The sequence below is a fragment of the Somniosus microcephalus genome, chromosome 3 (genome assembly GCF_052327205.1).
Source record: "Somniosus microcephalus isolate GS21.2 chromosome 3, FLI_Smic_1.0, whole genome shotgun sequence".
Classification (NCBI taxonomy): domain Eukaryota; kingdom Metazoa; phylum Chordata; class Chondrichthyes; order Squaliformes; family Somniosidae; genus Somniosus; species Somniosus microcephalus.
This window is the reverse complement of record NC_140989.1, coordinates 235,160,414-235,177,338: the sequence shown is the minus strand read 5'-3', so window position 1 is coordinate 235,177,338 and position 16,925 is coordinate 235,160,414. Positions and strand designations below refer to the sequence as shown.

Here is a 16,925-nt window from a genome sequence, read left to right as displayed (position 1 = left end):
CGACCCCCGCCGACCCCGACTGACTTACACTGAGCGTCAGCGTAAGTCGTGCGCACGACCCCCCGCCGACCCCCCCGCGGACCCCCGCCGACCCCCCCGTGGACCCCCGCCGACCCACCTTCCGAAATCCGAAATTCTCCTTTATCCGAAACTCGGCTGGTCCAGAGGTTTTCGGATAAAGGATAGTCTACCTGTATTACATTTGGTCCCCTCATCCAAAACTTTGATGCAGATTGTAAATAGCTGAGGCCCAAACACTGATCCTTGCAGTACCCCACTAGTTATAGCCTGCCAACCCGAAAATGACCTGTTTATTCCTACTCTCTGTTTTCTGTCCGTTAACCAAACCTCAGTCCTTGCTAGTATATTACCCCCAATCCCATGAGCCCTAATTTTGTTTAATAACCTCTTGTGTGGCACCTTATCGAATGCCTTCTGAAAATCCAAAATACACTACATCCACTGGTTTCTCCTTATCTATTCTGTTAGTTACAACCTCAAAAAACTCCAACAGATTTGTCAAACATGGTTTCTCTTTCATAAATCCGTGTTGACTCTGCCCAATCCTATTACAGGAAACTTTGTGCTATCCGGAGGTGAGCTATCCGGCAATCTGGAGCCACCGGCAAAAATCAGCAGCCGTTTTTTTATTCTTTTTGTTTGTTTTTTTTGCTTTGTTTGAACAGTCAAGCTGTGCAAGGTCTGTAGCTATAGCAACAGCTTCAGCTACAGAGCTTGCAGGCCACACCCAAGTGTTTAGAAGCTGTTGCTAAGCAAGTGTTGGTTGTCAAATACGAAGATAAGAATCTCCGTATCTCTCAACATTAACTCTGGAGAGTACGGCAGTTTTGAGGCAACGGCAGCAGCTCGGTCCCGTGGGTGCCGGATAGCACAAAGTTTCCTGTAATATTGTCTAAGTGCCCTGTTACCACGTCCTTAATAATAGATTCTAGCATTTTCCCTACTACTGATGTCAGGCTAACTGGTTTGTAGTTCTCCATTTTCTGGCTCCCTCCTTTCTTAAATAGTGGGGTTACATTTGCTACCTTCCTATCCGAGGGAACCATTCTAGAATCAATGGAATTTTGGAAATTGATAACCAATGCATCCACTATCTCTAAACCAACTGTTTCAAACCCTAGGATGTAGGCCATCAGGTCCAGGGGATTTATTGGCTTTCAGTCCGATTAATTTCTCCAGTACTACTTTTTTACTAATACTAATGGCACAGAAATTCGGGTCGGAGGCTTCCCGCGGGTGCAAGCCTCCGACCTGCACTTACCTTGCGCGCCGGCCGTTGTGCTGTGGGCCCATGTGGTATTCAGATCCTGGGCCTCCTCCAACTGCCGGCACGCAGTGCTTGTGTATCCCAGGGGCGCAGTTAGTTCGAAGCATCCCCTGGGATTTCGTGGGCCATGGAGAGCCAATGGTAGCAGGGAATGCTTCATTCATAAATTTGACAGGAAGAGCTGTCAAACCTATAAATACTATAAGCCCCAAAACATAACTAAAACTTCAAATACATTTTTAAAAAATCATCACATTTTTAAAATAACTAAAAATTACATGAAATAACTATTTTAAACAATGATTTAAAATTTTGAAAAAATTAATTACATTTTCTAATGGGGCTAAAAATAAACTTACCCTTCTTTAAAGTATTTAAAAATAATAAATCTGTGGAAAAAATGTTTTAATTTTAATTAATTCACCACTTACCTTGTTAAAAGCAGGCCTTGCACCTGCTTTTTATAAGTGTAACTGTTGGAGACTTACCCTCCTGGAGAAACCTGTAAAAAAAACGTAAGTTCGATGCGCACGCGTTGCCTCTCCGGTGCACGCGTTCCACCTGTCAACCCCTTCTTTCAAGGGAATGGAAGATCCGGTTTCCCGCGCATGCGCAGTGCATGCACAAAACTGGCATTTTCGTTGGGCCTACGCGCGAGTACCCAATGCATACTCATGCGTGGGGACCCGAATTTCTGGGCCATTATCTTTCAGTTCCTCATTCCGTTATAATCTTGGTTCTCCACTATTTCCTGGAAGTTTTTTGCATCTTCTTCCTTGAAGACAGACACAGTGGGCTGGATTTTGTCAGCCCTGAGGAGGCGGGACTGCCAGTAAAGTTGCAGGATTTGAGGGCGGGTGGTAAACCCACCTTCAACCCGCCACTGTGCCCTCTTGCCAGGAGGCGGGAAGCTGTCCTGCCCCGGGTCCCACCTCCTTGAGGCAGGAAAGGGATTAAAGTCTATTAACTGCCTGTTAACAGGTAGTTAACAGGCAAAAATAGGATTATCCCCATTTTTCATTGCGAGCTGCAGGCTTCCCGACCTCAGGTAACCCCGCCAGGGTGTAGGAGATGAGTAGGTGGTCTGCGGGGGTCGGAGGGGCCTGAAAGTGCGGTATAGAGGTGAGTGATGGGTGCAAGTGTGGAGTGGTAAGTATGTGAGGCGAGTGTAAAGTGTTAGAAAATGTTCACTTACCTTTGTTTCTACCTACAGCCTTCAGCCGCTGTGGAGCCAGAGTCCTGACCTCTCCATTGTAGATATCACAGAATGACTGTTGGATTCTCCAAACCAACAGCCAGGTGATTTCTGCAAAGTTGAAAGGTTTGATGAGTCCTGAACACAAGGACTACATCGAATGTCAGTGATTGACAGCTTCACAGAGCTGTCAAACGATGACATTTCTTCTTTCAAAAATTCTTGACAGATGGCACGTCATACGTTGACATGTTCCGTCACTGACTTCCCCATAATTGGTCTGCTGAGCCCACCGGGTGGGCTTAACATGGTCAATCAGGGGAAAATCCCACTGGTTGGCCAGAAGCTGATGGAGGCAAGATTGAAAGCTACAAGCAGCAGTCCCACCTCCAAAAGCTTCCCATTGAGAAAATCCAGCCCAAAGTATTTGTTTAATTTTTCTGCCATTTCCTTATTTCCCATTATAATTTCTCCTGTCTCAGCCTGTAAGAGACCCACATTTACTTCAACGTTTCAGCCTTGTCTTTTGCACTCAAGTGCTGAGTTCCACCATCATGGAGGATGGGGACATTCATGGAGCCGCCTCCTCCTCCAGTTTGTTGTTTAATTGTCCATCACCATTTTTGACTGGATGTGGCAGGACTGCTGAGCTTTGATCTGATCCGTTGATTGTGGGATCGCTTAGCTCTACATGCATGTAGCTTCCCCAGGTTGGCACCGCATTTTTAGCTATGCCTGGTACTGCTCTTCTACACTCCTTATTGAATCACGGTTGGTCCCCTGGCTTGATGGTAATGGTAGAGTGAGGAATATGCCAGGCCATGAGGTTACAGATTGTGGTGGAATACAATTCTGCTGCTGGGCCACAGCGCCTCATGGATGTTCAGTTTTGAGCTGCTAGATCTGTTCTGAATCTATCCCATTTAGCATGGTGGTAGTGCCACACAACACGATGGAGGGTGTCCTCAGTGCGAGGTTTCCACACACTGCAGTGGTCACTGCTACCAATACTGTCGCGGACAGATGCATCTGCGACAGGTAAGGACAAGTTCAAGAAGGTTTTTCACCTTGTGTTTGTTCTCTCACCACCTGTCGCAGGCCCAGACTGGCAGCTATGTCAGTAGTGGCAGTACCAAGCCACTCTTGGTGATGGACATCGAAGTACCCCACCCAGAGTATATTCTGTGCCCTTGCTACACTCAGTGCTTTTTCCAAGTGGTGGTGGATTCATCAGCTGAGGGAGGGCAGTAGGTGGTAATCAGCAGGAGAGATCCAAAGTCAATGTTGAGGACTCCCAGGGCCGCTCCTCCCCGACTGTATACCACTGTGTCTGCTGGTGGGACAGGACAGCACCAGATGGGTTTTTACGACAATCCGATAGTTTCATGGTTACCATTACTGACAGTAGCTTTTTATTCCAGATTTATTTAATTAACTGAATATAAATTCCCCAGTGGGATTTGAACTCACATCTCTGGATCATTAGTCTAGGTCTCAACTGGATTACTAACCCAGTGACATAACCACTATGCTACCGTTCCCAGTAATATGTAAATAGGGGGCCTGTGTGTGCATTGGAACCCTTTTGGGTAATTAATGCCTGGGACTGTTTGATTCAATCATTCTTAAGCCTGCCCAGCAAAATATGATGGGTACACTCAGGAAGCAGGCTGCAGCATGAGTATTTAAAGGGAACCTCATCTCTACTAAGGTAAGTCTCTGGATAGTCGTTTTAGGCTGTTGGGGATTTTGGGAGCTTTTTTTTGTGGTTCTTTTGGCTGAGTTTTGGACATTTTTGATACAGGTACTACAGAGCTGTTGGAGAACTGACCCTTGGCTGCGGCTGTACTGCTTTACTTCATTAGCTGCAGCAGTATTAGGGACCGTCTTTGAGGCTCTTGCAGCAGGGGAAACAGCAGCAGCAAACATGGCAGCACAGACCTGCAGAGGTCGAAAAAACACAAAGCACGCCTTACAGGATGCAGATCTTGCAGAACAGAGTGTCATAACTGACTATGACAGAGGAGCAGTGTTTGTGGAGGCTCCACTTCAGCAGGCAGGCACCCACCAACCTATGTCACCTGTTGCTGCAGGTACTGTAGCCAAGCACATGGGGCACACACAGACACACAGCACTGCCTGTGGCTGGTGAGGTAACCCATGGCTCTCAACTTTCTTCACTCAGAGGGTGGTGAACCTGTGGAATTCTCTACCACAGAAGGTTGTGGAGGCCAATTCACTGAATATATTAAAGAAGAAGATAGATAGATAGATTTCTAGACACAAAAGGCATCAAGGGGTATGGGGAGAGAGTGGGAATATGGTATTGAGATAGAGGATCAGCCATGATCATATTGAATGATGGAGCAGGCTTGAAGGGCCGAATGGCCTACTCCTGCTCCTATTTTTCTATGTTTCTATGTTTCAACTTCTATGCCACAGGCTCATTCCAAGCTGCAGCAATTAGCATCAGCAACATAGTCAGTTTGCCATTCATACTTATCTCATTGAAGCATACAAAATTATTACAGGGCTTGATAGGATGGATGCTAGGAGAATGTTTCCCTTGGCTGGGGAGTCTAGAACCTTGGGCCACAGCCTCAGGATAAAGGGTAGGCCATTCAGGACTGAGATGAGAAGACATTTCTTCACAGAGGGTGGTGAATCTTTGGAATTCTCTACCCCAGAGGGCTGTGGAGGCTCAGTCATTGGGTATATTCAAAACAGAAGTCGATAGATTTCTGACTAGTAAGGGCCGGTGAATGGAATTGAGGCAGAAGATCAGCCATGATCTCATTGAATGGCGGAGCAGGCTCGAAGGGCCGAATGGCCTATTCCTGCTCCTATTTCTTATGTTCTTATCAGGCAGATACTGGATATCCTCTTTGCAAGGAGACGGCACCTTCCCCCATACAGGCTACTGATCAGGAGAAGTTAATTCTTGGATTTGCCTGCATCCCTGGATTTCCCAAGGTGCAGGCATAATTGACTGCACACATCCACTGAGGGCACTTGAGATGGCCGTGATGGTTCACTAAGACTGCCTACTTCCACCTCCGGAACATTGCCCGACTCCATCCTGCCTCAGCTCATCTGCTGCTGAAACCCTCATCCATGCCTTTGTTACCTCTAGACATGACTATTCCAATGCAGACTGGCCAGACGAGGCCCAAGTAAGTTTAACAACTTTGCCTGTTTTTAAGCTCCTTGTAGGCCAGGCGGAGCAGGATTGTTCCCCGTGGCCTCAAAAACAAGCCTTTGACCTTCCCAGCCCTGATCTGCCAGGCTCCAACCTCCCCCGAGTCACAAGTCCCCGGCTGCGCCATCCTGCTGCTGATTTCCATTCCTGCCCATCAACCAGACAGTCAATATTTATTTAAATGAGGCCCTTCCATTAAGATCAGCAGGGTCTCCACATTCTTGGCCTTGCTGGGTCTTTGCCCGCTACCAGGCTCCCCCGCACTCTTCCCGCCTCCCCATCAATACCCTTCCCGCCTCCCCATCAATATCTGGGCCAGTATCTCTGAAAATGCCAATGTTGTATTTAAATATTATTTTACTGATTGACATGATGTTGAGCTTTGGGGAGCAGGAAATGCAATTGCAGCTGCTTCTTGTGGGCTGTCCCTATACTGGTTGGCTCAGCAGTACTAACATCAATCTTTACAGGCTGTTCTGACTCCAAAACTAAAGTATTATTTTTACTGGTGAAGTAAGTTATTCTAACCTACAGGATTTCAATCCAGTCAGTGGAATATTCAAGCTGCCTGCTCAATTTTTTTGTTTCTCTCTGTTATTGTTAAACTCTGGTTTGAAACAGAGAGAATTTAAATTCTCAATTTACACTCAACTTAAAAAAGCAAATGAAATGGCACATCAGGTACCACATGGGCTGCTCACTCTCTCCTCCTGCCCACTTGAAAGATAACTTTCACAAAGCTATATTTAGACTAAAACTAACAGTTCAGTTTGTTTACAAGTAAGGTCATTACACAGAAGCAGAGAAAAAACACAGCAAGGTGCTGATGTCTGAATACCTAGAAAACAATAAAGGTTGAAACAGTCCACGAGAGTTTAAATATCCAATTTAAAACTTATTTCTTACAGTCTAATAATTAATAAGCCTTTAAAAAAAGACTTATGTACCACGTGGTGATATGACAGGGAGCTGAGACAGGCCATCATTTAGATTAACATTGGGAATCCTATTACATCACCACGTACTAGACCCACAAGGAAATGTAACAGATCTGGACAATATTACTATAGGAAAGGGTTACAGCACCACTTTCAATGCTCAAGGGAGGTAAGTACTGCTTTGGGGATAAAGTAATTGCCAGTACAGGACTGCTTGTGGGCCAGGAGGAGCAGGAGTGTTTCGTCCCTGGCCTCCCAAGCTTACATCCACCACTAGAATTGGATGCCCGCCCCAACATCAGAGCCCCATCCCCATCGAAACACCCCTCCCCCTCCCGATCAGTGATCGGACAGCGTATCCCCTGCTCACTGTCGGCGATACAGCGTATCCCCTGCTCACTGTCGGTGATACAGCGTATCCCCCGCTCACTGTCGGCGATACGGCGTATCCCCCGCTCACTGTCGGCGATACGGCGTATCCCCCGCTCACTGTCGGCGATACGGCGTATCCCCCGCTCACTGTCGGCGATACGGCGTATCCCCCGCTCACTGTTGGCGATACGGCGTATCCCCCGCTCACTGTCGGTGATACGGCGTATCCCCCGCTCACTGTCGGTGATACAGCGTGTCCCCCGCTCACCGTCGGTGATACAGCGTGTCCCCCGCTCACCGTCGATGATACAGCGTATCCCCCGCTCACCGTCAGTGATACAGCGTGTCCCCCGCTCACTGTCGGTGATACAGCGTGTCCCCCACTCACTGTCGGTGATACAGCGTATCCCCCGCTCACTGTCGGTGATACAGGGTATCCCCCGCTCACTGTCAGTGATACAGCGTGTCCCCCGCTCACTGTCGGTGATACGGTGTATCCCCCGCTCACTGTCAGTGATACAGCGTATCCCCCCGCTCACTGTCGGTGATACAGCGTATCCCCCGCTCACTGTCGGTGATACGGCGTATCCCCCGCTCACTGTCGGTGATACAGCGTGTCCCCCCGCTCACTGTCGGTGATACAGCGTATCCCCCGCTCACTGTCGGTGATACAGCGTGTCCCCCGCTCACCGTCGGTGATACAGCGTGTCCCCCGCTCACCGTCGATGATACAGCGTATCCCCCGCTCACCGTCAGTGATACAGCGTGTCCCCCGCTCACTGTCGGTGATACAGCGTGTCCCCCACTCACTGTCGGTGATACAGCGTATCCCCCGCTCACTGTCGGTGATACAGGGTATCCCCCGCTCACTGTCAGTGATACAGCGTGTCCCCCGCTCACTGTCGGTGATACGGCGTATCCCCCGCTCACTGTCAGTGATACAGCGTATCCCCCCGCTCACTGTCGGTGATACAGCGTATCCCCCGCTCACTGTCGGCGATGATACAGCGTATCCCCCGCTCACTGTCGGTGATACAGCGTATCCCCCGCTCACTGTCGGCGATGATACAGCGTATCCCCCGCTCACTGTCGGTGATACAGCGTATCCCCCGCTCACTGTCGGCGATGATACAGCGTATCCCCCACTCACTGTCGGTGATACGGTGTATCCCCCGCTCACTGTCAGCGATGATACAGCATATCCCCCGCTCACTGTCGGTGATACAGCGTATCCCCCGCTCACTGTCAGCGATGATACAGCATATCCCCTGCTCACTGTCGGTGATACAGCGTATCCCCCGCTCACTGTCAGCGATGATACAGCATATCCCCCACTCACTGTCGGTGATACGGTGTATCCCCCGCTCACTGTCAGTGATGATACAGCATATCCCCCGCTCACTGTCGGTGATACAGCGTATCCCCCGCTCACTGTCGGCGATGATACAGCGTATCCCCCACTCACTGTCGGTGATACGGTGTATCCCCCGCTCACTGTCAGCAATGATACAGCGTATCTCATTGGAATATATATTACAATGTGACCCTGTATGGTCCACCTGCCTTTCTCTCCTGCTACCACCTCTTGCCATTGCCACTGCCTGTTCTTACTGAAGCCCCAGCTGGCACCCACCCTCCCATCTCCTATTTCCACATTTCAGTACCCGCTACCAATATGCTCTGGTCTCCCATTCCCCCTCATAGGCCCCTTCACCTTCCACCCTGTGATTGGTATTACCTGTGATGTTTCCCCTCCCCCACACTCAGGGGTTCCTTCATTGACTTTGAAATAGTGGCCAGACTTTCAACAAATGGAGCCTGATTTTTCTGTTGCTGGGCCCCTGCACCCCGCAGCTCAAAACATATTTGCCCACAAATTTGCTGAAAGTGGGAGCTGATAACAGCAAAGCAAGGGAGCTGATAACAGTAAAGCAAGGTAAACAGGGCCACTGGGACCTCATTGAACAGGGTAGCTCCTTTACCATTCAGATTCAAGGACTGGGATATAAGCAATACAAGGAATGAGAAGGAATGTGAATTAAAGGGGGTGAATTCAATGCCAAATCAGGTACAGAAAGAGAGATAAAGAAAGAGAAAGAAAGATTAGATGAAAAGAGTGAGAAAAAAAGGGACAGAAAGGAAAAGTAAGAAAAAAAGCAATTAAAAATTTTATGGGTGAAAAATTCGGTTGATTAGCCCCTCCCGTTAGTGCCCTAAGAGGGTGCTAATGGGGCGCAAAGCAACTAGCGCCCGGGCGTGGCGATGTTTGCGCCGCTCGCGAGATTGACCAAACATTTTGTGGCGGCTCTAAACACTACCGCCACGATCTCCGGCGCCCGCAGATCGTGATGTCAGTCGAGTGTGCAACGCCCCTGTAGTGCCCCGGACCGGATATTGAGTGGCGCCCCCTGCCTTTCCGCCTGCTGCTAGCAACGACAGGTAGAGAGGAACGTTTTGCATTCGGAAGGGACTGGGGGAGTGCTATTTAAAGGCGACCGCTTCCTGCCTTTTTTTGTCGGCGACATTTTTGGACCACGCATTCTGAGAGTGATAGACTTCTGGAGAGATTCAACGCTGTGTGAAGGAGTTTTGGTTACTGAGCAGCACTTTGCAGGTTCATTTTGATTTGACCTTCTTTGCATTGATTTAGAAGAGACTATGGGGGCGGCACTCAGATTTTTCCCTGGGCCTCTCCATTGTTCTTTCCAGCAGATTTGATGTACAGGTCTCTTTAGGCCGAGATTCAAGGCTCCCCTTTAAGAACTGGCCAGCGCCAGTGTGTCTGTGTTCCATTGCTGACTGACATCACATGAGCTTCGCCAGCGCTCTGAGGTAGCGCCTCGCTCCTCAGAGTTAGCGCCTTAAGAGCGGTGTGTAGCACCTGATTTAGCGCTCCAATCACCTCTGGGGCGATAGATGCCAAATTTGCAGTCGGAGGCACTAATTAGCACCAGTTGCTAAACTTTGTGCCTGGCTGATAATTGCGCCCTAAATGGGGCAATACCGAATTTCTCCCCCAATTTTTTTAAATTCGCCCCAGAAAGTTAAAAACCTGAAGGAATGAGACTCCACACTTGTAATAGTTAATTTAGTGGCAGAGATGTTGATTGCCAGTCATTAAGACTTATCACCAATGTTCCCTCTAATTTATTTTTGTGCGCTTTGTACCTTTAAATCTGCTGCAGGGGCGCACACACGTGGTATCTCACTGCGAACAGCTTGTGAGCGGGCTGCGCGGGAGCTTAGAGGGAACATTGCTCATCACATTGTTCAAAGGATACTTGCGCTTGTAATTACTCACCCTAAACAGCTGCGGTGGGCTTAGTTCGCATCTACTGTGCAAATATAACAACTTCCTGACATTCAATGCATGTTAATGGTGAGGCAGACAGCGAGGTGCTGTTTTCATGGAGATAGCAGTAACCCGGACAGCAACTTTTGGATATTCGCATTTTACTGTGCCTCTGCCCCTTGCCTGAAGTTGCTGTAGCATCTATGCATAAATAACGCGAGTGCCATCAGCCTCACTGTTATTCTGACAGCAAAAACTGGCCCATGATTACCAGCATTTCCTTTTTATCCAAGTTTTTTGCCAAAGCTTTGAAGTATGTTGAAATCTGTTGAAGGCCCTGTTTGCAGTTACCACCTGTCTGTTTCTTAAATTGGCTGACTGAAAATACCTTAGTGAGAAATGAATGCTGCACTCTTGATATTTGTTTTTTCAAATTGTGTTCTTTGTTTATCAGGTGGATGCTTTAGTTTTAAGCTTTTATCTTTTTCTTTCCATTTCTCTGCTGATTGTTCTTCATTTTCCTCCGCTGCTGAAGGCATTGAGTGCTCTCTCGGCCACAGACCAATGGTCACTCTATTGTAAGTGGCCATTACTCGTCTGAGCCTTGATCATGATTGTTGGCAAGGTATTGAATCACATTGGTCTTCACACCAAGTTCAATCCTGCCCTCATCTACGTCCACACATGCGTTCTTGCAATAAGGGTCTATTGATAGTGATCAGTTTTAGTGCTCTTACTAGATATTTTGGCCCACCAAGCTTTTTTTTTACTGCAGTGTGTGTGCACCCATGTCCATCTTCCCACCCTCGCCCCAAATAATTTCCTCAGGAAAATTTTGCATAAAATATTCCTGAATGACCAAAGATGATTAAGCTTCCATAGGTTCCACTGAAATGGTGTTGCCATTTTTCTTACTAACATAACTCCTATGCCAATGACTTTCTAAGTTTCATTGTTTTGACCATTTATTCTTCTCCTTTGCAGCTGGATCTGCCTTTTTGAATCCTGAAGGTGATTCTGGGACTGAAGCTGACAATGAACCTCAGCTGACATTTTACACTGACCCTTCCCGCAGCAGACGCCGTAGCAGAGGTATGATTGACAACTGCACTTTCTTCTTTGGCATTGGGCTGGCCTGAAGTATTAATGGAAATGAAAACCAACTTAGCTGAATGCAAAGCGGTGTGAACTTTTTCCTGGGGACAGATTCCTGTAAAATGCCGACACTCCTATTCACCTGTGATTAGCACAGAGGTGTCACATTTACACAAAACCACTTCAAATCGAGGGCACGAAGAAATGATTCACTACCAGCAGGGCCAGGACCAGATATGAGGAAAATGCCAAATGGAAGCAGGGCCTGGGGTCCAACATAGGTAACCTATGAAATGCCCGCAGGGTAGGGTCAGTCACAAGAAAAATATCAAACAGCAGCCATGAAACATGTGTGGAAAATATTAAATTGCAGTCAGGGCCACAACAAAACAAATATCAAACTGAAGATGGGCCAAGATTAGTCATGGCGCCAGGGAAGTGTCAAATACCATCAGAGCCAGGGCCAAACACCAGGAAAATATCAAATACTAGAGCCAAACATGGAGAAAATATCAACGGCTCGCAGAAGTACAGCCAGACGCCAGGAAACTACCACATAACGAGTCAGACACGGCACAAATGTTAAATGCCAGCAGAATCACAACTAGACGTGGGGAACCTCGCAGAGTCGCTACAAAGGGGGGAACTATCTTGCATTGGAAGCAGTTCAGAGATGATTCACTAGGTTGATTCCAGAGATGAGGGGGTTGACTTATGAGGAAAGGTTGAGCAGTCTGGGCCTATACTCATTGGAGTTTAGAAGAATGAGAGGGGATCTTGTTGAAACATATAACATCCCGAGGGGGTTCGACAGGGTAGATGCAGAGAGGATGTTTCCCCTCGTGGGGAAATCTAGAACGCGAGGGCACAGTTTTAGAATAAAGGGTCACCCTTTTAAAACTGAGATGAGGAATTTCTTCTCTCAGAGGATTGTAAATCTGTGGAATTCTCTGCCTCAGAGAGCTGTGGAGGCTGGGACATTAAATACATTTAAGGTGGAGATAGACACATTTTTGCAAGATAAGGCAGCAAAGGGTTATGGGGAGCAGGCTGGGAAGTGGCTTTGAGCCCAAGATCAGCCATGATCTTATTGAATGGCGGAGCAGGCTCGAGGGGAAAAGTGGCCTATTCCTGCTTCTATTTCTTATGTTCTTATCAAACAGCAGAAGCTTCACGTATTACTTATTGTAACAAATGTGTAACATGCCTGTTACAAAATATATTTTTTAATTTCATGGACATGCCTTTCATAGTCAAGACTAAATGACACAGAGCGGGAAAAGAGTTTCTTTTGTGATATTGTCAGAACTATTGTGCAATCCATATATCAATAATAATTGAAAAATTGAAAAGCAGAAAGAGCAGTCAAAGGCACTTAGCTGAAAAAAGCCAATTTCAATTGGATAAAAATGGAACTAGCCCAGATAAAATTAACAAATGTAACACTGCTGAAACAATGGGAAACATTTAAATCGGAGATGATTAGGGTATAGACAAGTCAGAGTCACACAAGAAGTTATGGCGGTGCAGCAAAACCTGGAGTTCCTTCGATGAGTAGAGAAATAAAAATTTTGAATAGATTAATAAAGAGGCATATGGCAAATCCATGGCTGCTAATGTAAAAGAAAATTAAGCCAGTTATAGATGGGAAGCAAATATTTGAAAGGTTAAACTAGAAAAATTGGAGTGTGAAGTATAACTTGTGAGTAACAGAAAGGATTTTATGATCACAAAAATGTAAAATAATAGTTAAAGGAAGTGTACGGCTGATTAGAGACACAAAATGATTTTTATGGAGAATGAAGGAATAGGAGAGGTACTAAATGATTACTTTGCGTTGGTTTTCACAAAGAGTATGGTGGAGGCCACACAAATGTACAAGAGAAGGAAGTGGAGCAATTTAATAGGATAACTGTAGATAAAGAAATAATTCTAAAAAAATGGTGGAACTCCAAGTGGAAAAAGCACAGGGTCCTAACACCAGGCAGCGTAGAATGCAGAGGCAATCGGAGAAGAAATAGCAGAGACTATGTCCACAATCTTTCAAACGCCCTTGGATATAGAAATCTTACAATTGGACTGGAGGCTTGCCAATGTAACATCTCTGTTCAAAAATGGAGACATGGATGAACTATAGACCAGTCAGCCTAACATTGGTAGTGCGTAAGTTTCAAACGGGTCTTAAAATACAATATAATTAATGCTCGCCATAAAGTTAATTAAGGACAGCAAGGATGAATTTGTAAACGTCTAGTCGTGTTGGACAAATTTCACAGAATTCTCTAAGGAAATAAGGGAGTGTATTGATGAAGGAAATGCAGTGAATGTTGCAAATATGGATTTTCAAAAGACTTCTAACATTGTGCCACATAAGAGGCTTCACAGAATGCATCATAAAACAAAAAAAGGAATCATGGAATTGATTTCTCATGGGAATGTGAAGCATGGAATGAATGTTCTTTTCATAGATAATGAACAATCTGCTCTGTTATGGATGCGACCCAATCCATTTAACTTCTGCAAAGATTATCTGTCCCATTCACAAAGCTAAAATCAGACAAAACCCCAGAACATCTATTTGATATTACACCCTGCATTATGCATCCTTGACCAGTCACTTTTGTGTCTAACATTCTATGGTCCCAACATTTCAAATGTCATGTTCCACACAGCATTCAATTATCTGTACTTATAATTGTGTGACCTGATACTAACCATGAGTACTGATGATGATTCTGGGACTTAAGAACTCTAAGTTATAAAGGAAACTTATAAAACGGAAGTTATTTTCTCCAATGAAAGTAAGCTTAGTTTTGTAAATTTACCCACATAGCTCTTGAGCATTCTTCTGACAACTGATGTTAAGCAGACCAGACTTTATTTTCTTGGCTCTTTTTAAAAGTTTTGAGTCAACATTAACCTGTATCAGCTGGAAGTCTGTTCTGTATATTCACAGCTCTGTAGAGAAAAAATCTTCCTAATCTAATCTTGTTTGAGATTAGTTAACCTTATCCTCACATCCATTAATTGCTCAGTGGTAGCTCACATTACACCAGTTACCTGCATCTTCAGGATCCATTCCTTTCAGTACTTGACAAGCTTTTAGCACACCTGCTGAATCTCTTTTCCAATGAAAATAAATTCAGCTCCTCTTGATAGCCAAGCCCCAGAATCATCCTCGTCACTCTTCACTGAACCCGTGCCGCTCATCAGCATTGCCAACGCATATGGTTTTCAAAGGGAGCCCCAATATAGCACCCAAGTGGGAGTCTTGAGGTAATAACAAAGTGGAATAACACCAGCACTGTGTCCACTACCTCTTTGTTGCTGCATTCAAAGTCTCCTTGAGAATCGCAAGTATAGGAAATGGTGATTAATCCATGGTAGAAAGCCCAACATCTACATTGCAGCACTACAAATCTGTCCTCATCCATGCCCAACAATCACACTCAGATTCTCTTTGCTCTTCCACCTTTGCTGATGGACTTATATTGTTCAGGTACAAAAGCTTCATCTTCACTTTTTCAAAGTGCATACTTACTGATCTATGTTAAAATGCTTTTGCTGTTTCGTATTCATCTACTTAATTGGTCCAGACTATTTTGAATGTTATCAGTTTCCCTCATGCTTGTCACCAGGCCACATAGTTTGCTGTTATCAATAGATTTTCTAACATTATAAGAAGTTTGGCTTTCCATGCCCTTTTATCAAATGACTTCTGAAAATCTAAATATTCCATATCTACTGGATTCACATGTTAACCAATTAACTCATCTTCTCAAAGAATTCCAACATATTTGTAAGGCACAATGGCCTAGAAATTCAGTTGGTTGCGCCAGCCGTTAGCGCCTTAGGAGGATAGATTCCGGGCGCTAGGCGGCTTGCGCCCGGGCGAAGCGCGAACTGCGCCTCGCCCCAACTTCACTAGAGATTTAGCGGCGGCGCAAAGTCTTTGCGCGCGCTCAGCTGCGCGCGCAGATCATGACGTCATTTCCTCGTGCAACGCCCTTTGTGCTCCCCCAACTGGAACTTCAGTCGCGCCGCCCCATTGTGCGCCTGGCGCCCCTAGCGACTGTTAAGTGGAACGGTGCTCAGCCGATGTGGGGCGCGGGAGGCGCAAATTAAAGGGCACTCATCCTGCAATATAAAAGGCTGCCATTTTGCTGCACACCTTCTTGCGAAACGGATCTTTGGAGAGAGACCAAGGTAGATAGCTTTCTGCTTTGGCCCAACACTCGGACAGGTACTTCTGGCTTCAGGCCACAGCTTTCTAAAAGTTTTTGCCTTCATTGACATCTCATTGTTTGCCAGCATATTATGGGGGCTGCAATGGGTGTAAACGCTGGCTTTCTCAATTACATCCAGAGGGCTCAGAGACGCCATGAGAGACTGGCAGCGCTGGCTAGACGGAGAGGGGGCAACAGGCGTCGGCAAAGGAGGCCTTACCCACCCAGGGTATACCGCCAGCAGTTCTCCTATCTCAACATGTCTGAGGAGCAGTGTGTTCGGAGGCTGCGATTCAGAAGGGACGTGGTCACAGAGATCTGCCAGCTGCTTGCCGGTGATCTGCAGCCACAGCTGAGGTGCAGGACGTCTCTGTCGGTGGCAGTGAAGGTGACGGTGGCTCTCAACTTTTATGCCACCGGCTCCTTCCAATCCACTACTGGCGACATTGCCAACATCTCCCAGTTCGCCGTGCATTGCTGCATCCACCAGGTGACCAATGCCCTTTTCAAAAGGAGACGTCAGTTCATCTCCTTCTCCATGGCCCTTGACAAGCAGCAACAGCGTGCAATGGGCTTTGCAGCATTCGCGGGCTTCCCCATGGTGCAGGGCGCCATTGACTGTACGCATGTGGCTTTGCGGGCACCTCTGGAGAATGCCGAGGATTACCGCAACCGGAAGGGCTACCATTCGCTGAACGTACAGCTGGTGTGTGACCACAGGCAGCTCATCCTAGCTGTCAATGCCCGCTTTCCAGGCAGCAGCCACGATGCCTTCATCCTCCGACAGACTTCTGTGGCAGACATGTTCCAGGCCCAGCCTCACCCATGAGGATGGCTTATCGGGGACAAAGGCTATCCTTTGTGTACCTGGCTGATGACCCCGCTCCGTGCGCCCAGCACCCCTGCTGAAGAGCGATACAACGAGAGCCATCAAGCGACGAGGAACATCATCGAACAAACAATCGGCGTCCTGAAGCAACGGTTCCGCTGTCTCGATCGTTCCGGGGGAGCACTGCAGTATTCGCCGGAGCGAGTCTCCCATTTCGTCGTCGTTTGCTGCATGCTGCACAACCTGGCTATCCGCAGGACTCAGCCACTGCCACCACACATTGGAGGACCACCTGAGGAGGAGAAGGAGGAGGAGGCGGACCAGCACAGGAGGGAGGCACAAAGTGCAAGGGCCGCCCGTCGCCGGCTTATTGAACGTCGGTTCTAGGCCCCCTCTCAGGGACTGGCTTGTGCCAATGTCAGCAGATGAATGTCGCTGCTCCACAAGCCCTCAGCCGAGCAGGCCAACCAGGACTTAACCAAAAAACCATG

General features: G+C 47.0%; 1 protein-coding gene across 1 annotated transcript in view; it reads left to right on the top strand.

Annotated features, from left to right (window-relative positions):
• The window catches only part of astn1 (astrotactin 1), a 3,287,998-nt gene that overhangs the window by 359,286 nt on the left and 2,911,787 nt on the right, over positions 1-16,925 (top strand). The window contains exon 3 of the mRNA XM_085982255.1: positions 11,269-11,376. Coding sequence (XP_085838381.1) covers positions 11,269-11,376 — 108 coding nt within the window. The remainder of the gene's footprint in view (positions 1-11,268; positions 11,377-16,925) is intronic.